Here is a 20,436-nt window from a genome sequence, read left to right as displayed (position 1 = left end):
GGCAATTCAAGGTGTCACTTGTGATTTTGCAGTTCACAGAAGCTGACTAATCTTGCCTTCAGTTATTTGGAAGTAAGACATTACACGTCTTGTCCAGTCTTCTTAGATCACAAAGACTTCCATAGCAATTTTCATCTCTTCTTTTCAATTGTACACGAAGTAAAAATATTGTGCTCTAATTACAGCAATCTCATTCTTTTAATCTACTGATTATACATTGCATTCTGATGGGTAGTTTCTAAATCAATAAGTAAATGTAATAAAAAATCAAATTGTTATCCTTATTTTTATGTATGAATAATTATTATCCTTATCAAAAACCTCTCACATCTTGCTTTGTCTATTTGACACTTAAAAGAGAAAACAACAAATATTCAACTTCATATAATATTATACAAGAGTAGATAATGACTTACTAATCATAAATCAAACAACAGTGGACTAGAAAAAGCCACTAGTCTTAACCTATGGAAATTCTGGCAAATCTATACTGATGTAGTTATATTTTTACAAGATTAACTTCACATACACACAAGCAAACTTACCATTAGGCCATAAATCTCAGAGGAGCTTCGTACTTTTGGGAGTATTTCCATAGGAATATCAAAGAACCTGAAAACAATACAAAATAGTTTATATATATGGTCAGTGCTAAATCAGAAAGCATTTTGCATTTATTTCCTTCAATAAGTTTAAGCTGTAAAGAAAAAAAAAACTACAAAAGGAACTTTGATTTCTAGAGTTTAATCCATCACTGTGTGTTTTTCCACTTGTTACAGTATGTGACACTGAATTATGGAGGAAAACAGCATATACTTGAATATTTTGAAGACTTATCCAAGTCTTTCGTGTGGGAAGTCATTCCTCTTCCAGCAATATCTTTATAATATTGTTGTTAATAAATTTAAATTTAAAATAGAGACACTATCATTGTAACTGCCTTACAAATTTGATTAAGGAATAAAGAAACTATTAAACGTCATTGTTTCCATGAACCTGTCTTCCACCTACAGGAAAAATCTGCTACTTTTAATTAATCCAGACAGTTGTAATTTGGACTTCTGGATAACAATGAATCTTAATTACTAACAGTAAATACAACAGTGATTGCTGATCTTAGTCTAGATAAGAGATTCTTACTATTAAATGAGTTTCTTCACAGATCACTTGTAGAATCTATTTAAATAACAGTATTACTGAAAAACTGAGCTTACTGGCAGAGCTCAGGATCCCATTCCAAGGAATGAATGTTGAACAACATTGTTCTACTGGCATTGGTTACATCTGTACAGTGAACACCTCCATTCTTTCCACCTGTCAAACTCTGAACAAAATAAATATCAACAGTATTTGCCAAGAAAACAGATAGGTTTATTTCAACACATTACCAAAAAAAAAAAAATTCTAAATTTACAAAGCTTTCAGCTTGGGACTGGGAACTCTGATATTTCTGCAACAAGTAAAAAGGCGGACCTGTTATAGCAGAAGAAAGGCATGAGAGAGGTAATAAGGGTACAACAGTACCTCCTGTATTCTTATATTGTAAAGGTGTCTAATACACCTTTCTAAAGTCCAAGACTTTTCCAAAAGCATGAGCAAAATTTTACAGCAACCTATAAGTGGTAAATTACACATAAGCACCTACAAAAAGAAAATATAGTGATACAGGGACAGTAAAAGTTCATATTGTAAGGAACTTTGATGGAATTTCTTTAGTAGCTTGTATTGACATCACTGTGTGATCAGTGGGCCTCATGTGTCACTGTCCTTTGCACAGGAATTTGCATGATATGAAAATTAATTTTTAAAAGAGTGATAATAAACTCACAAATACATACCCATATAAGCCATGAATCAATAGTCCCAAACATAGCTCTTCCATCATCAACTGCTTGCCTAATCTCTTCCACATTATCCAAAAGCCACCGAAGTTTCACTGCACTAAAATAAGTGCTAAGTGGAAGACCAGTCCTAAACTGTAAAATAAAAAAAAAAATCATTTAAACACCATGCAAGTACCTTTTCCATGAATACTGTAGTTACATATAAAAATGGTGATAGTAAGTGAAAAAACAAAGACACAAACCTCAGAGAAATTACACAAACTTGTTATTTAAGTAAGTACTAAGCATACAATACACAAGTCTGAAAATATGAAAAACAAATGACCAGTGCATTAATGGACAAAGATCAAAGCTGATCTAAATGCAGTTCAAAGACCATTTACATGGAAATAGTTGTTTGCAGAAGTCCTGTCTTATCTAGGATATCTGCATATGACTAGACAGCAAGTAACGACAACAAAAATGAGCAGCATGACACAGGAAAGATGGAACTTGTATCCTACGAGAAGTTAAAAATCAAGTAAGTTTATATGCTTTTTGACATCCATTTCCTGCCTATAGGAAAACATACAATATATAAAATATATAATATTTATACAATAAATCAAGGAAAATATAAAACAAAGAATTAAGACACCTTTTTGCAAGCATTTATTTTCCAAATTGTTATATATATATATACACTCATATAAAAAAAAGAATGAAATTGCTCTTTATAAACTATCTTCCCAGTTCTCAGATTGGTTGCAATTAATTTCAATATTAAGGCATAAGATGAGAAAGGATAATATATTTCACATCAATAAATTATTTTCCAGACAGTTCTTTTCTACTTGCTCTCAATTTCTGTGTGTGATGTTTACTTATCATTGGATAGGTAGCACATGATTAAATCTCACTAACGATTAGTCGTTTAACTCCTCTAGTGAGAGATGTAAGGAGTGTTAACCACTGACTTTGAGGAAAATAAACACTTTTCAGTCTCAGATTGGTGTATAATATTATGTACATTTTTTATTATTTGACAAGCTAAGAAGTGACTAGAAGCTACAACTGACTGACTTCGTTTTGGGGAATTTTAAGCACACATCTCCAAAACATTATATACCATAGCAATAAGAGTTCAGCTACTATTTAAATGTTCTGGAATATCTCTTACCTTAAAATAGGCTTTGTTTTTTCCTGGAATTCTTTTAAGAAGCCGTTCAACTGTTGACTGGGTTCTCAAGTCAAGCCACACTAAAAACATGAATAAAATTAACTGATCAACTGATTTAATACACAAAAAGTGACATGTACAAGCTGCTTCTACAAAACTAGAGCTCTTGCCAGTAAATTCCTGTCTTTATATTTAGCTTTTCATGAGTTGAAAGAATACTGTATTGCCATTGATTTTAAATGCATTATTGTAAAAATTAAAAATTGTTAGATAAACTCATTTGATTTAGAAGAACAAACAATTTGAGAAATCAAACAGGATTTTCCACATAATAGGACATATACTTTTCTCTGTCAGAGCATAAGCAAATGACTAATACTACGCTGTTTAGAGCAGATGACTGTCATTAAACTAAGAGGTTAAAACAAATAGCAGGTTGATTATTTACTATTCCTAGGAAAACTTTGAACTGGAGTGCTATGTCAGAGTTATCAAGGTACAGCTGGGCTCAATATAAAGCTGTTAACAACATATATTTGAATATAGAAGAGTCCTGGTTTTTCAGTGATACTATGCTAAACTAAATCTGGCACTTGACATGGCCTAAAAGAGTAAATCTAGACAATTACCATTACTCAGCTGACATAATCTGAAAAGCTAAGGTAAGTTAAAAATAAAACTCCAAATCAGTAAGTACTCATGAAACCTACTTAACACATTTTTCCTTTAAAGTTAAATCAAAAGCATCCCGAAAATTTAGCAAGCTCCTTCATTTAAAAGGAACTGATTGGGTGTAAGTCAGAGCTTCATTACATGCCAGAGATGTACAAAACCCCTCAGGAACATTGTTTTTTGTTAAAAGTCCATGAAGTGATTTATTAACTATTAAGTAATAATTTTAACAGAATATTTTTTTTTAATTGGACTGGTGTATACTAACACAAAGTTTATGACACAGATATTAAAAAATCAAAGAAGTTAGTAGGCTAGGCCACAATGAAGTCTGTACAGGAAACTAGGAAAGCATTTTTCTATAACACACTCATGATATTACATATTCAGAAAGTATAGTAGTTACCAATAGCATTATAAAGAGGTTCTCCAGTTGTCTTGTCCCAAACCACTGTTGTTTCTCTCTGATTGCTGACTCCAATGGCTTCAGGACAAAATAGAAAGAAGTATCCTTTTCAGAAGGTTTGTTTTCCCCTTTTGGGGGATGAGGGAGGGGAGGGAGAGGTGGAGAGGAGGGAGGAACAGGTAAGGAGAAGAGGAAAGTAAATGGGAAATAAAAAGCTTCCAACTTTTTCATGTTATAATCTAGAAATATCACTTCTAAAAGCTCATCATTCAATTTTTGCTGCTTAACAACGTTAAAAAAACTCTCTTCTTTTTTTGCCACAAACTGAGACAGCAACAACACTGACAGAGAAACTAGCTTTTCCCAGTAAGTCCTAATTTAAATTTCAGAATTTCTTCATTCATCACTTGTCTCTGTGACTTTGCAAGATTAGGTTAAGTCTACTTTGTAGATTCTGCATTGCTAATATACATGAAGGACTTGTTTTCTCATTATTCCTCCCAAACAAACTGATCTCAATTCCAATTTAACATTTCTTTGAGGCCAGCACATGCTACCACCTTCCTATTTATTGACTTAAAGACTAGAGAATTTGACTTGCTCAACCATGAGTATGTTAAAGCCCTCAGTTACCCTTAAGTACTAGGAATACCTTTTATGTTAGTGATGTCTATGTTTAGTTGTTGCAGTTTCTCACAGGTCCTTTCCACACATTCATGGACAGACTTCAGTATTTCCTTTGGATCTTGTTCCACCCATCTTTAACAAACAGTAGACACCAGTTAATACAAAGACAAAAAATTACATTTAGGGAAAAAAAGAAATTCTAGTCTGAAAATCCAGCCGAGTATTTTGACTTGATCTTAACTGTAAAGTATGTTTTACATATCTAGAAAAAGTGTCATAAATTTCAAACCCTTTTTAAACAGTAAGCTGCATCTTCCCAACAAAACCATCTGCAGAAACCAAAGAATTTTGTTTTGTTTTATTCTATACAGAGGGCTTTGGTAGCAAATGGTAGGTCAGTTAAGAACAAACAAACAAAAAAACCACCTCGGAGAACAAACTAAGCAGTTTCTATGGACTAAGCTGAAGACTACGATTAAATTGTAAAAATGAGCAGCTTTACCACCTAAATGAGACTTTAGTTTTAAACCTTAAAGTTTAAACTTTAAATATGTTAATGAGTGATCAGAGTAAAACACCAAGTATTTTTAGTTTACATAACTCAGAGCACATACTGGACACCCAAGGTGAGGTTTTTTATGCCATTTTTCCTACCACACAGTCTTCTATAGCAGATACTATGTTCTTAATAATTATTAATCAACTTCAGTTTTGATCATTCAGAGATAAAAATACACAAGCTCTACCAAAATGTAAACAAATAAAAAACCCACAGAAAATTCATACCCTTCTTTAGGGAATTTCTGCTGTATCTCAACCTGATGGTGACTCAAGAGCTCTGCTGTTTTCGCATTAAAAACCTGCAAATAAATTACACAACAGAATTTTTTATGAAGACAGAAGTTGAAACAACAATAAATTAACATTTATTCTTTTGAACAAACACAGTGCTGTGATAATTGATAGCCATTTTCTATCATCAAGCCAAATATCCATATAACCTGGGTTCAGATATATGAACTTTTGTGATTAAGGTAAGCAAAGAGTATTTTGGTAAGCTCTTCTGTGAATTATAACTGCTTTTTTTTTTCTTGATGGATTGGGAAAGAACCACATTTTTTCTTGTGGAGGTTGCAGAAATTAAACTAATTATGCATTTTAGAACATACCTCTCTGTAAAATACCCGCTACTAGTCATAATAACATTTCTTTAGTTCCTGCTCTGATACTCTAATGCCAGAGCTATGCCTTTTCTTGGGTTAGCTCACTTTTAGGGAGAGTGATTTTAAGAAACAGACAATCACATGTAGTTTAGAAATCACAGAAGGGACCAAACTGTGAAGACAGAAAAAGCACCTGGGTGGAACCCAGTTTGTTTCAAAGCAAACTACAGATACAGAGCTTACGAACAATCTGACAAGAAAAGAACGTCACTGCAGCAACATGATACATTAAAAAAGAGAAGAACATGCAGAAAAGTGACTTAGATTTGCACATACTACAATAAAAAACAGCAGAGTAGAGAATCCTGAGGACTATACTGATGGCTGTTCTTAAGGAATCACGAGTTAGAGGCTCTGCCTTGCAGTAGAAGCTCTGCTAGAATACACAACAATCTTCATTAACCATCAGTGGCCTGTTTCCAAAAGTAATCTACTGTGGCCAAGCTAAGATGACACCAAGTAAAACATCCAACTTAACTGCACAATTAGTAAACCAGCGTAACTAACTGGGCAACGATGACATTCCTGGGAAAATGGCTCTTTCTCACTAACACCATTTAAAGTCTTTTCCTTGAAGAACATTCAGGGACCTAGAAAGTAAAATCTAACAGCAGACTCAGGTGAACTGCACAACACGCCAGTAGGACACCTTCCTATCTTTTTATGGCAAGCAGAGGACGGTCAGATTCAGAAACCACCCTCATACTAAGGGTACAAACCCCATTCACTCTCTAGGAGACAAATGAATCTTTTCCACACTTCCTTGGTAATGCTCTCTTCTCATTCCACAAATTTTAGGAATTTCTCTTAAAAGCTTTTAATCCAGAAACTCTTGATTTCATTTAGATAAGACAGTTTACTCTGAAACTATTAGAACATTTCTGACAAAGAGCAGATGAAGTTCTGATTCTCCAGTTTCTTTGAAACCTTAAAGTGTATCTTTAGAGTGAAACCTTGAAGTTTAGAAACATTCTAGTTCTATGTTAGAATCATAGAATTATTGCGGCTGAAAGGGACCTTGAAGGATCTCTAGTATAACCTCCTGCTCAAAGCAGGGTCAGCTATGAGGTTAGACCTGGTTGCTCAAAGGCTTTTTCCAGGCGGGTCTTGAAAACCTCCAAGGATGGAAACAGCACAACCTCTCTGGAAAATACTAATTTTTCCCCTCCACTGCCCAGAAAAGAAGTCTTAAAAAGGTACATGTTCATCCTTTTCTGTTATCAGTTGGAAGGTTTACATAGAAAAAGCAACACTGTATTCTTTTTACCATATTTACTTGTCTGTGTTTCATCTACCAGCTCAGGCCTGATGTGAAGCTATCCCAATAAAAGGATAAGCTCTGTCAGTACTACATGTTTGGAGGGAACTAGTATAATGGGATATGGGTCTTAAAACACTGTGCAACATAGTTAATAGGAGAGATTACGTTCTGCATGTATGCAGCAAGATTTTTTTACTTGAAATTGCCTTTCTGCCAAAAGCATAGTAACTTTTACTGTTTTTATAATAAAGATAGAAGACTTTTTATTGAACCTGTGTGTATCTGACCTACTAACAATGTTAAATATCATTTGATAACCATTCACCATTAATCATTCAGTATTCCTCGAAACAGAAGGCAGTGCATAAGGATTCCTACTGTTAGCAGGAAATAAATACAGATTCAATTAGACAAGGTCATTCTTTGAACCTGGATTGTGTGACCTGCAGATAATAAAGGGTGAAGCTCTAGCACAGCATGGCTTTTTGCCTCCTTCTAAGCAAGCTGTTCTAACAGCAATAAATTCTCAACAGAAGCAATAACGCTACAAATGCATAGATTTTTTCATGCCCATAGAGAAGAGCTAGGTAAACATGCTCTCCTAATCCATCACGAACAAAACCACAAGCTTCTGACATCCTCAACAAAAGCAGCAGACACTCCCTGTACCTCAGGGCAAGGGATTAAAAAGTTTCACTGAGAACAATACCATGTTCTACAGTGATAAATAGAACTCTGATACAGGAAAAGATGCCAAACATAAATGAGTCATTACATTTAAACCTAGAAGACAATAAACAAAGTAGGGAATAAATAGAACAAATGGGACCTCCCCTCCTTCCCTGCTCCTCCACCCCCCCAAAACCCCTCCTGCCAGAAAAAAACCCCAAACCATCCTTGTTTCTCTCTGACAGTGGTGAGAGGGAGAAACAGGTGACAATAAGTATGAGTAATTCAGATAAGGTCAATACATTCCTGTCGAAACAGGTTTGAAGTGTATTTCTGTCACTGCTTTCCTTCTGTTCATATTCATTAAGAACTGGTTCCAGTTTATGATACTGATCTCTCACTTTTTGTAGGGGGAAAAAAAAGTCGAAGTCAGTTTTGCCCTAATTTTATCAGCAGTAGTCACAAAAGAATTGTCTAGGCTATTTGGACATGTAGAGCTATCTTGAACAGAGATGATTTGATGAAAGACAGTGAAAACCACCAGATACGTACTGAATTCTCCGGTGAGAGATTAAAGAAAAGCAATAAATAACACCCTCCTTCCACTCCCAACAAATTATCATACAAAGAATTAGAGCTTGAGCCTTGAATCTCAAGAGTGGAGGAGAGAAGAAAGGCCTACTTAGCTATGCTGTATATAAGCAAGCAGACAAGCACAAGCGCCGATCCCTTAATTCAAGCTCTTTATAGGGTCTCTAATATAATACATGACATCACATGAAGAGGTGCAAACAGTTGCATGGTATTGCATTGTCTTCATCATTTTAGTGGAAAAGAACTCAGATGAATCAGTTGTAACAATTTTCAAAGAATGAAAAGAAATATGAGACAAACTGAAACATGAGGCTCATAGAAGTGATGCAAGAAGCTGCACAGCTGAAAAGACAATAGTGAAAACAGATTTTAGAAGTAACATTTCATGACTCTCAAGCTTTGCCATGTAACTCTGCTTGCAGTAAAGCTACTTCTGTTAGCCTATGCTGTATCTTCATGAGTTTCTGTTAAGCTGGAACAGCTATGGCTTTGCAAGCAAACAAGCTCAGAGCTGGAGTTCTGAAATTGCATTGAAATAACCTAACTGGGGGAAGGATGACAAAAAATAATTCCACCTTTGTATTTAACTAGGATTAGCAGGCAGTCAGAATTTATGAATAAGTACAGTTTAACAAGTGTCCTAGAAATTATCTTGCTTGGAAGGCTCCTGATGAACAGACCTCCCTCCTCCCTCAAAGAGGTGCTTATGATTAGGGAATAAAAAGCAAAACTACAATGTATTTTAAGTAATAAAAGCTAAGAGTTAGGGAAAAACTGAAGTATTTGCAATACTTCTAACCCTTCTTGTTAGCTATACAATCCAGTTTTGCTTTTTCTCAAAAGGTCATGTTACTTCAGTAGAGGGGTGAAATGGATTCCCCACTGAAGGGTAAGCTCAACGGGTACTAAGTTTTTCCTTATCTAAAAGCAGGTTTTGCTTACTGAAAATAATGCTTACAGTGCAATATAGCTTTATTTGAATGTTTCTTCTGGAAGTGAAGTAAAGGAAGAAAGAAATATTCCTCTGAGGTGGAAAAAAAAATTGTCTGTGGCTGACTGGCAAACCTAGAACTTGAAGTACTGTATACGTACTTCACTGGATGCGTACTTCACTGAACACTTTGATTCTTGCTGTTCCTGGATAAAAAGCCAGAAAGACTTTACCCAGCAAATACCTTTCAAGAGATCAGGCCGTGGTTCAGCTGGCCATTAGCCCCTGATCCCAAGACTTTTAGCAAAATAAGTTACAGTCGATTTTTATAATATGATCCTTGAACAAAATAAAATGGAACATGAGAGATGCAAATATTTGGCAAAACATCTAGACCAGAATTTAGTCATCTGGCTACACTTGTTTAGCCTAGTCAATTTATTTTCCTGCTTGCCATCTTTAAGAAAATGAGCCTGAAGCAACTGCAGTGGTACTTAACGCACTGCACTCTCCCTGGTAACTCTGAATCTGTTATCAAGGTTCAACCCAACTTAACAGAAAAGTTGAGATCTCAAAAATAATTACAGTTTATTTTGCAAAAGCAAGTAGCTTAGCAAAGAAAAGATCCAAATTAGGATCCCCAGAGGGTAAAACTGTAGCATAAGCTAAAACTGTACGTGTATTGTGTGTGAGAGGCAAGGATAAATAAGGAGTGACAGTAACAGAAATGCACCTAAGTTCTGGTGCTTCTTTATCATCTGTGCTCATACAGCCTCATTCACATAAGCAGTAGAATCTCTCAAAACTTGTGTCCATACACAGAATAATTAATTCTGGAAGGAATCTCTGGAGGTTGTCTAGCCCAACCCACTGCTCAGATAAGCTTAAATTTAACGTTAGACCAGGTTGTTCAGGGCCTTTTCTAGTCAGGTGTTGAGCATCTGCATGGAGGGAAATTCCACAGGCTTTCTGGGCCCCTGATCCAGAGCCCCTCATAGTGAAGCATTTCTTCCTTACATCTGTTTGAAACTTCACTTGCTGCAACTTGTGTTCATTGCCTGTTGTCTTTTTCTGTGCACGCCTGAGAAAAGGCTGGTTCTGTGTTCCCTACAAACTGTGGTTAGATGGCCAAAGACACACCCTCAGACTTCCCTGTGACAAAACAACCCCTGATCTCTCAACCTCTCCTTGCATGCCTTGTGCTGCAGCGCAGTGACCATGTTAGTGATCCTCCGCTGGGTGAAATCCAGTTCTTCAGACTCTCTTCCTCCGGGAGGACCAAAACCAGACACAGTGTTCTGGATGCTGCCTCCTAAGTGCCACACAGATGGCAATAATTACTTCCTTTGATCCACAGTCTGCACTTTTCTTAATGTGGTTAATCTTCACCACTACAAGGACACACTGCTCACTTATATTCAACTTGCTGTCCAGCAGGAATCCAGGTCCTTATTCACCAAGCTGCTTCTTAGCCTTCTATCCCAAGTGCTAAAGTTTGCTGAACTTCATGAAGCTTCTGCCAGGCCCCTTCTCAAACTGGAATTCCAGTCAACTGCTCCCCCCACTCTGTGGTCATCTGCAAACTTGAGAGGGCATTCCAACCCATCCCCCAGGCTGTTGAGGAAAATACTTCGGGGTATCAGCCCTTGCTACTGACTGCTGCAGAACACCACTTGTAAACTGGCCACCTGTAATTGTAAATTTAGACTCTGAACTGTTGACACTACCCTTTGGCCCCAAAAGACCAGCCAGCTTTTCACCCAGACATCTTTAACCTGGTCAAAATCCAGGTTAAAGATGTCTGGGTCCATCTTTAAAAACTAAGTAACAGTTGCACTGTGCTACTGAATAGACATGTGCAAAGTAACCAACAATTTGATTTTGACTGGTGACTTGATGAAGATGAAAATTGTTGGAAGCACTAGAGAAAAAAAAATGAAGAGCTATCAGTGACAAAGCTATGCAAAACAACTAACACAGTAAAAGATCGAGAGGTAATAAGAGAGCCAAGGAAACAACTCAGGTAAAAAGAGCACCGCATTAGATTTTGGCTTAGTCTCTCTTCTAAGCGTGGCAATCTCCTTCCAGTACAGAATTCTCCAGATACATATGTTATTATCTGAATGACTGATGCAGCTTGCAGCAGGCCCCTGCACACTTTGCCCTCTTCTTCCACCCTACCCCATGTTCTGATTTAATTCAGATCTATCTTTTTTGCTCAAATCCACATAACTTTATTATCATAATAGTTTGATCACACTGCCAAGTTTAAGACAATGCATTTTGAAATTAATTGAGAGAAACCGAGACGGATACAAGAAGAACTGAAGAGTGACAGACACAATACACTTTAAAAAAAAAATAAGGAAAGAATTATGACCTCTTATTTATTTGTGGGAACACCTGAATCCTCAGAAGAAACATACCTCATGTGGACAGAAAAAACCCCAGCTGTATACAAGCCATTGATGAATGCATCTAGCATAAGAAATTCCTTGTTAGAAGAACTTGTAAAAATACTTGTAAAAAGAGCTTGAGTATAACTTTAAAGCTTGCAGTGTCTCTTTTAGTTCTACTAGTGTTATCCTTTTAGAAAGATAACTAAGTTATCTTTCTAAAGATAACCTTTTAGAAAGTTAAGAAAAAAAAGTTAACTTGGCATACATGTAAAGCAGATAGAATTTATCTTCAGGTGTTACAGGGAACTTTTCCAAATTCACTTCTGAAAAGGACTCCTGACTGGCATTCAATACAGTCCGCTGGTGCCATTTGTCAGTTTGTAGTTTCTCTCCACCCCCAGATCTGTATTTTGTCATTTGACAATCCCATGAAGGTCGTGATATTGAGTAATAATGGTAACATAGGTCAAGAAGATATTCTAGTCTCCTGCTTCATGAAAGAACATTCCACATGGGAGAAGCATTAAAAAAAAAAAAAAAAAGAAAAAAGCAAGGGCATTCCAAAACATTCATCTTGCCCATTCAACACGGTGCACACTTGACAACTTTTTGTATCTAGTCATTATCTCTATTCCACTTCCACGGTGGAAATTATCACTGGGATCTAAATCTAATTACCGTGACTTACTGACTAGGCAACAGGACATTTGTAGAGATTTGCAAGCAGGAAGTTTATATAGTAAGTTTCATATATAATAACAACATTAGTTACTGTCTATTGCATAAGATAGAAATATCTTCGATCCTTGAACTAAAGGGCTTATATATGTGATGAATATATTCATCGCCCCATCCTTAAACAAACTATCTTCCTCCTGTGTTTAAAGAAGCCCATCTTTCGTAAGGTGTACAAGTTCAGTCACCTGAATACGTACAGTGCACAGGATGCATTGACATTAGGGTTGTAGCCTCCGGAACTGCAGCAGTCACTCCAACAGGCCCGAGTAGGTTTTAGAGGGGAACACAGCAGAGTCATTGCATTGTTTGAACACTAGCTAATCACAGTCACTGAACTCACGCCGATCTATTCCTCCAGTGCCTGAGCACCTTGTCCATTCGATTTCATTCAGGGCGAGATACCCGACCGATTTAAAACACAGCCTGCTGGAAGCAGCAGGATTTTGCAGCCCCCCTCAAGCAGCGGCCAGAAACGCTGGCCTCCGCCTTGCTCAGGGGGCCGGGCAGGCACTGCTAGAACCGCCGCACGGCCCGCTCCCCTCCGTTCTCCCCCCTCCAAACCCCAGCGCGGCGGGAAGGCGACGGGGGTCTGATCGCCAGGGGACAGTGTCCGCCGGCCGGCGGCTCCGCCACCCCCGTGTCCACCGGCGCCCGCTTCTCCTCAGGGCCCGGCAGCCCCGGCCCGCCGGGGGACAGAGGGATGCCGGCCCCGGGCAAGGGAACGGGAGCCGGGGCAGCGGCAGCACGGCGCTGCGCCGGCCCGCTCCCCCCTGCCCTTCCCCAAGGGCGCAGCGGAAGCCGGAGGGACCCCGCGAGGATGCGGGCGAGGGAAGGAGCGAAAGCAACGGCTCCCTCCGGCCGGCGGGGCCGCCGCCTCGCCCCCCGCACGCCTCAGCGCCCGGGGGCCGCCCCAAAGCCCCCCCCCGCTCTGCTCACCAGGAAGCGACTGGAGCTGGTGCCCTGATCGATGGAGCCCACCAGCGGCCCCAGCACCATCCGGTCCGAGGCGGCCATGAGCCCCGCTCCGCCGCCGGTCGGGTCCCCTCAGCGATCGCCTCAGCCAGCGGGTAACGGCCGCGCCGCGCGACACCGCCCGGGCAGCTCGCGGCCGGCGGCGCGTGGCTGCCGGGGTGAAGCCGGCGGCGGGGCGGGAAAGGGGGGGGGGGGCGGGGCGTTGTCACGGGCGGGGGGCGCTGCCTCGCGCATTGTCACGCCGCAGCCAACCAGCGGTCGGGGCGCGGCGGGGGCGGGGAGGCGGGGGGGCGTGGCCGGGAAGGGCAGGAAGTGGGCCAGCAGTGAGAGGTGGGCCAGCAGTGAGAGGTGGGCGGGAGGGGGGTGTGTGTCACGTGATGGCGCCGGGAGCCGTTGGCGTGAGGGGAAGCGCGGGAAAGCTGAGGCGTTTTCTGAGGGGAGTCCGTGCCGCTCTGGCGAGGGTCTTGCGGAGGGCCGTGCGAGGCTGCCGGGGCACTTACAGCCTTCCCCGGAGGGAAACCTGTTTCGTTCGTAATCGGGGAGAACGGAAAGAAACCCCTGGCGGGCCCGGCCGGCTTTCCCGGCGCGGCCGCCGGCGCTGCTTCTCTGCGGCGGGATCCAGCCGCAGAGGGTGAGCGCTGGGGAGGTGCCAAGCCGGGATGTCCGCTGGAAGTTTTCTGTACAGAGCCAATATTGCCGAGGAGGCGTTCAAAACTGAGTCACCGTAGCCGTGGTATTGGCCGAAAAACGTTAGCAGCCCCAAAGCAGCTTGTTTCATCTCTTAAAGCTTTACCCTGCGCCAAGCAGAAATAGTCATTGGCTTTAAAAAATGGGATCTTGATCTTCCTTACTTACTACGTGTTGGTAACTAGTGCTTCAAGAAAAACTGCTGGTGTTGCAAGACCTGTGATAGAATTGCAAAAGCTAATAATGCTGACTAAAGCACACGAGAAGTTACCCTGTGACACGCATAGCCAGCAACTCAGCCCCCACAGGCGCCATTAAATAAATTTGTCTTTCTTGTAACTCCCCATTAGTGGTAGTTGTCCAAACTGTTGGTGTTTTGTTGGCATTGCTGCCTGATAAGCAATATCTGTTTGCTGCCGCTTGATAATGTTTTGCGTGGCATCTTACCCAACACTTCCGACATACCCTTTCTTTCTTTGTTAGCACTTCAGCTGACATCTAGGAGCCTTGGTTGGGATGTGAACAGCACTAGGTGCTAATGTGTACTAGATAGGAAGGGATTTAGTTGCAGCCCGTAATTACAAAATCTGAAATGAGACAAATACAGTTTAGTAATAAGGTGCATTTTCTCAAGAGTGGAACCACTTACCAAACATTATGAAGGATTTTCTATTATTCTAAAATTTTATAACCAAGACTGGTATCCTTTCTTAAAACTTAAGCTGTAGTTCAGAGATCAGTTTGCTCAGGGACGTGCTGAAACCCATAGAGGAGGATCCACAGCAGGTCATACAAGAAGGTCACGACGAACCCTCCTGGCTTTGCAAGAGACCCTGCTCTACATCCTTCAGTTGTCATGGTGTGTGCTGCAGGCAGCTTCTACTCCAAAGCCACAGGCAACAACTGCAGTTGACTTGAAAAGTTTATGCAAGACTACAGCATCTCCATGTAGATTAGCGATTCAAGGAATTAATCTCATGGGATCTTAGTTAAGTCTGAATTCATTAGTATAATTGCTAGGAAAAGCGTGGGGTTTGTGTTACTTTGTTTCTGTTAAAAACTGCCGTATGGTGTTTTGAACGTATTTTCACTCAAAATAAGAGATGACTATTTTCAGCAAAGGTTGAGGTCTCTCAGGATCCAAAAAGAGAGGAAGCAATATCGTGACTGATATTTATGCAAAACATGAAATACTACTGCAAGCATGCAAATGTAAAATTTATAAAGATTACTGAGTTATGGAAATTTTCTAGGAGGTGCAGACCTACCATTTTCTTGGGTGTTCTTTAGCAGTGCCTGTGTATTTTCATAGACCGGGAACAGGAGGGGTGGCAACGATGCCATTTCTTTAACGGGCAACAGGCATGCAAACAAGACAGACAGAAGGGGGAAGAATTTTGTCTGAAACTAGAAAATACAGAGTCAGGGAGAATAGCTTATTCTTCCTAGCTCATTAGCTTATTCTTCCTAGCTCATTAGCTTATTCTTCCTAGCTCATTCAACAGTGTACTTTCCCTTCTTTTACAGTTCTATTCAGTGTTTGCAGAGAACATTTTTTTTCTGTGATATTTATTATACAATATATGAGCGTTACTATTTGCAGAGTCCTTAGTACAGGTAGTGGGCACTGTCCCAGGGAAGTAGCCTGCAGGGGAAAGGAGGGTGGAGCTGTGGCCATACCTTTACAGTAAGACCCTGTGAGGACACATTCTGCAGAGATAGTTTTAAAGGAATTATTAGCTTCCTTTAAAGGAAGGAGCATGGATATCTGTATGGACTAATTACTTCTGCTTCTGGCTCAGAGCTCACTGAGGCAAGTCTACACAATGCAGCTTAAGTTGTTAGCTATTCTATTCCCCCACTGAAGAACATAAAAAATGGGAAGAAAAAAAAAAAATCAAGCTCATATCCAGCAAGTGCTTGTTGGGAGCCTTGTATATATTATTCATGACAGAAGGAGAGATTTGGGAAGTTAGATATACTTACTATAACATTCTCGAGCCCGGCAGAAATAATGGAGGCTCCCATAGATTTGGGAGAACTTAATTACAACAAAGTTGAATTCGGTTCCCCAAAATATTACATTTATGAAGATGGCGCTTGTTTTCAACTGCCTGTGCAATGAGGATTCCTGCAACTGCTGCTCCACATGCAGCTTTTTGACCTCTTGTTCTTCAGACTGAACTTGAATGGAAGTTTTCTCTGCCTCTGAATATAGCCCCACTGTTTTTTTGGATATTTTAAGGTAGTGAACACATTTGAAACACATTCATTAAGCACATAAATATTTACAATGCATTTTCCAGAGTCAACATAATTTGGTTCCTAAAGAACTATTTTCACTAGCAAATAAACCCAGTTGTTTGCTTTTGGTTTGGGTTTTTCGGTTTTGGTTTGGTGGGGGTTTTTTTCCACCTCAGCAGAATGGAGGGATGTTGGTAATTACATTCTGCTCTTTCTGGCTGATTCTTTTTTATTGACCTCAAGTTAAGGACAAAATGTGACTGTATCAGGCTACACCAAGCATGTGATACCGTGTGAATTAAAGAGTGGGTGCCAGAGGTGCACATGTCTTTCCCTTCTGCCTCTTGGTGATGGAGAGGGCTTGGCAGTCAAATCGTGCTCTTCCTTACTGATGTCTGATCTTTGTGTTCCCCCAGGAAGAGCTGAAGGCAAATATTTTGAACTAGCCTGAAACAGGTGTAGGTATAAAGTGTATACAGCGTGCCAGGAGAATGAGTCACGCTGTCACATACACCCTTTTGCCTACTGGGAAGATGAGTGGTATGTGTGAGAGTGCATATGCTTGCACACGTGGATAAATTCAGTCTCTCTCACTGGCTCAGGGAGCAAACAGAAACAGATCATGACCTTGGCTGCCATTGCCCTTACACTCATACAGATTGTCTGTGGCACCCGTATGCAGGGAACCTTTTCACAGATCCAGAGGAAGGAGATTAGAACGAACAATTCTACATTCTGTATCCTAGGTTTATTTTGGAAGGTGTCCACATGCAGTACTCTGTCACCATTTGGCAAGAACAGTTTTATTGTGAAGCCACGACTGTGGTGATGCAATGAACGTCTCGCAGGATGTGTTTTACTTCTGACCTGATATTAGACAATAGTTTTCCCTGAATGACATTTTATATTTGGAGTCACTCACACTGTTCAAACCCTGAGCAATCGTTGTTGCCGTTGCTGTCTTTCTGGTGGACAAAAATAAAACTTAGATGAAAAAAATCACATTTTAAAGTCAACTAATGCTAAGTATTTTGAAAAGCAGTTACTAAGCCAATAAATCTTTACATGCGTAGTATTATTCAAATTGAAATGGGGAAATCAGAAAAAAATACCCGAGAATTTTATATAGGTAAAAGTAAGCATCCTTGGGAATTAAAATGAATGATTCAGAGAAATATAAATATTCATTAGTGGTATAGTAGATACTCTATGCTTCAAAATCCTTAACACTGAGATACTTGGTCTTCTAGCTTCCATACAAAAATATGGCAATTTACTGCAAAATTTACTCCTGAAAGAACGTGTACACTGCATTGAAGGGAAGCATTAAACCTGAGTTAGTTTTCTACTGGCTTCACAGCAGCTGTATTTTGGAAGCTTTTTTTTTTTTTTACTTATTTTTATCAAATGAGTTAATCTAGTTTGTGCTCCATAAACAGAAGATAGGACCAATTCTCATAGGCTCATTCTTTTTTTTACTTTAGCTTTCAAGCAGAAGCAGGGCAACTGCTGCTAATACAGGGCATCTTTTCGCATATATCTTTTTTGCATTGATAGTGGATATTTCAAAAAATAAGCTTAAGTGAAATTGCTATGTATGATAGTAGAATTAGAAAAAAGGCCAATTGCTCTAAATACTGATATTTGACACTTTTATCTCTTAATCCTAGGTCAGGATTGAAAATCTAGTGATACAAACTCCAGGCTCTGGTTTCCATATGTGGTGAAGATATTAAAAACAAGAAGCAGCAATGGAATTGTATGAGAACCCTGAGACTGTCACTACACTGGATTTAAACAATTTCTGTTAATCCTGCAGTACCCTGAGCTCTTACATCGTGCAGAAGAACTAAAGCAAAGCAGAAAAAAATAAAGTTTCAAGTGAGAGGTCCCATATGACCACAGAGAGTACAGAAGGATAGTATTTATTAAAACTTACCATAAAATATATCTTCATTTTGTAGAAATATATTTAATTATATTAAGGAAAATACATATTTAGTATACTTAGGAAAATACATCCTAGACTTTCGATTTTCTGTTTCAGTTTAGTTATTGCATGCTGAACTGCTATGCAACATCCTCAGAAAGGGCACTGAGAATTTACTACTGATTATTATATAGTGGTCTAGTCATTTACTCTAGGTAATTAGATTGTCCCAGGATCCGTACATTTCTTTGTCTATGAACTTCAAAAGCTTTCGATGTATTATCTCTACAAAACCTCTTGCAGAAGTGTCATGCTCCTAGCATTTTTTTTACAGATGTGGAGAAAGGCTCAGAGCAGCTAAATTACTGGCCAGTGGTCACGTAGCAAGTCCTTAGCAGAGCAGAGGTAAAGGACAGCTTTCCCTCAGGTCCAAAGGCACTGCATTCCTTAGTCACTGCATTTCTCAGAAATCAGCAACTGCATTCCTGTTGACCTCAGAGAGAACAGGACTGAATAATCTAATAATAACCAGTAGAGGGAGGATTCCACAGGGTAAGTTGATCTAGCTGCACATAGGTCCTAAAAGATTATGTTTTTCCACTACCACCCTGATCCCAGCTCTGCACAGTTTCTTCTTATTGTGCAATGGGTCTGGTTTTTGTTGGATCCTTTCTCGAGTTGTCTGAGCTCATTAATATGGCAGAAAACATACCCAGACAAAATAAAAGTGGATTGTTTTCTGCCAAGAAGCTGAATTGACTCACTTATTGTAATGAGTGCCAGAGCGGGTGCAAAAGCAGAGCTGTCCACAGCTAGGAGCATGGGAAAGGTTAAGAATAAGTAGGAGATGATGTGGAGGAGACTAGGGACAGCGTGAAATATTCAGCAACTGCAACCTCCTAGATTGCCTCAGCTGCTCACAGACCTTCAGCCTCCGTATCATCAAATCAAATGTTAGCTATCTGTTGGGAAATTCTGGAGATATTAATGGCTACACTATTGTCATGAAGACTGAACTATACTGTCTATTTTCCAGAATAACTTTAATACCTTGCTGTTTTCAATTTAGTGTATCTCTCATAAAACTTATGGGAGAGCTCAGCTATAGGGAAGTCTTCCAGAGATTCTTTGTGCTCTAGTTGTATCCTAATGCAAAATGATGTTAGTTACCAGCAGCTGGAGTTCTTGGGGACTGGTAGGTAATGTACGAAAAGTGTCTGAGAGAACTGTGTTTGCTTAGCCGTAAGAAGAGAAGGCCTAGGGGACATCTTACTGCTGCCTATAGCTACCTAGTGGGAGGGTATAGAGGAATGGTAGTAATTGCTACTAGATTAATACTGAAACAGATATATAACCTACACAAATGGTTCAAAATAAAAGAATGAAGACCTAGGAGCAAAGCTTGATATGGTAACTGGAAACCCAGACTTAAGAGTTGCTTCCAGATTAAAACATTTCTCCTGTTTTTACAACTCTAACCTTTTTACGTATTTCTGAGTTTTCTAGCTATTTCCCTAAATGAAAGAAGAGGGTATGTGTTTAAACAAAAACTCTGTAATCCTAGCAAGGACTTGATATTTACAGTCCACTACTTCTGTAGAAGATCACCGAGTAGGTAAGAGTCCAGCAGGGCCTGATTTATAGGTAAAGACATTCTGGAGAGACTGGGTGTTGGATATTGTGCTATAAATCTTGTTCAGTATTGCTGACTCCTCCAGCAGTACCATAAACATTTGGGAATACCTTCCACAAGAGATCATGAAAATACCCTGAATTTATGTTGTGAATCTAGGGGTTCTGTAGGTAGGATGAGAAATCCTTTCTAACTGATATTGGGGATAAATCCTGCTCCTTTCCTGGAAGGCGATGATGAACTGCTTACCACACAGTCCTGACCCAGCACAGGAACCCGCCTGTTGCAGTCCAGGAAATCCAGGGTGACTCTAGTGTTAATACCCACTTCTGTCAGAACCAGCTGGATTACAACCAAGCCTAAAAGGCAGGATGCTAGACCAGAGGCAAACATAAGGGGTGTCTTTCCCTTTGGTGACCATAAGGTAACACTTACATAATACATAGC

General features: G+C 39.7%; 1 protein-coding gene across 6 annotated transcripts in view; it reads right to left on the bottom strand.

Annotated features, from left to right (window-relative positions):
• Positions 1 to 13,671, bottom strand: part of GK (glycerol kinase) — a 37,724-nt gene extending 24,053 nt beyond the window's left edge. For all 6 annotated transcript variants that reach the window (XM_069784876.1, XM_069784879.1, XM_069784881.1 and 3 more), the window contains exons 1-8: positions 13,460 to 13,671; positions 5,495 to 5,568; positions 4,734 to 4,840; positions 4,082 to 4,159; positions 3,004 to 3,083; positions 1,839 to 1,976; positions 1,215 to 1,324; positions 546 to 612 (exon numbers count right to left, since the gene is read on the bottom strand). In XM_069784876.1, coding sequence (XP_069640977.1) covers positions 546 to 612; positions 1,215 to 1,324; positions 1,839 to 1,976; positions 3,004 to 3,083; positions 4,082 to 4,159; positions 4,734 to 4,840; positions 5,495 to 5,568; positions 13,460 to 13,537 — 732 coding nt within the window. In that variant the 5' untranslated portion in view covers positions 13,538 to 13,671. The remainder of the gene's footprint in view (positions 1 to 545; positions 613 to 1,214; positions 1,325 to 1,838; positions 1,977 to 3,003; positions 3,084 to 4,081; positions 4,160 to 4,733; positions 4,841 to 5,494; positions 5,569 to 13,459) is intronic.
• Positions 13,672 to 20,436: the final 6,765 nt, after the last annotated feature.

This window comes from Haliaeetus albicilla, chromosome 6 (assembly GCF_947461875.1).
Source record: "Haliaeetus albicilla chromosome 6, bHalAlb1.1, whole genome shotgun sequence".
NCBI lineage: Eukaryota > Metazoa > Chordata > Aves > Accipitriformes > Accipitridae > Haliaeetus > Haliaeetus albicilla.
Note: the sequence above shows the minus strand (reverse complement) of the source record. Positions and strands in the feature narration are given on the sequence as shown.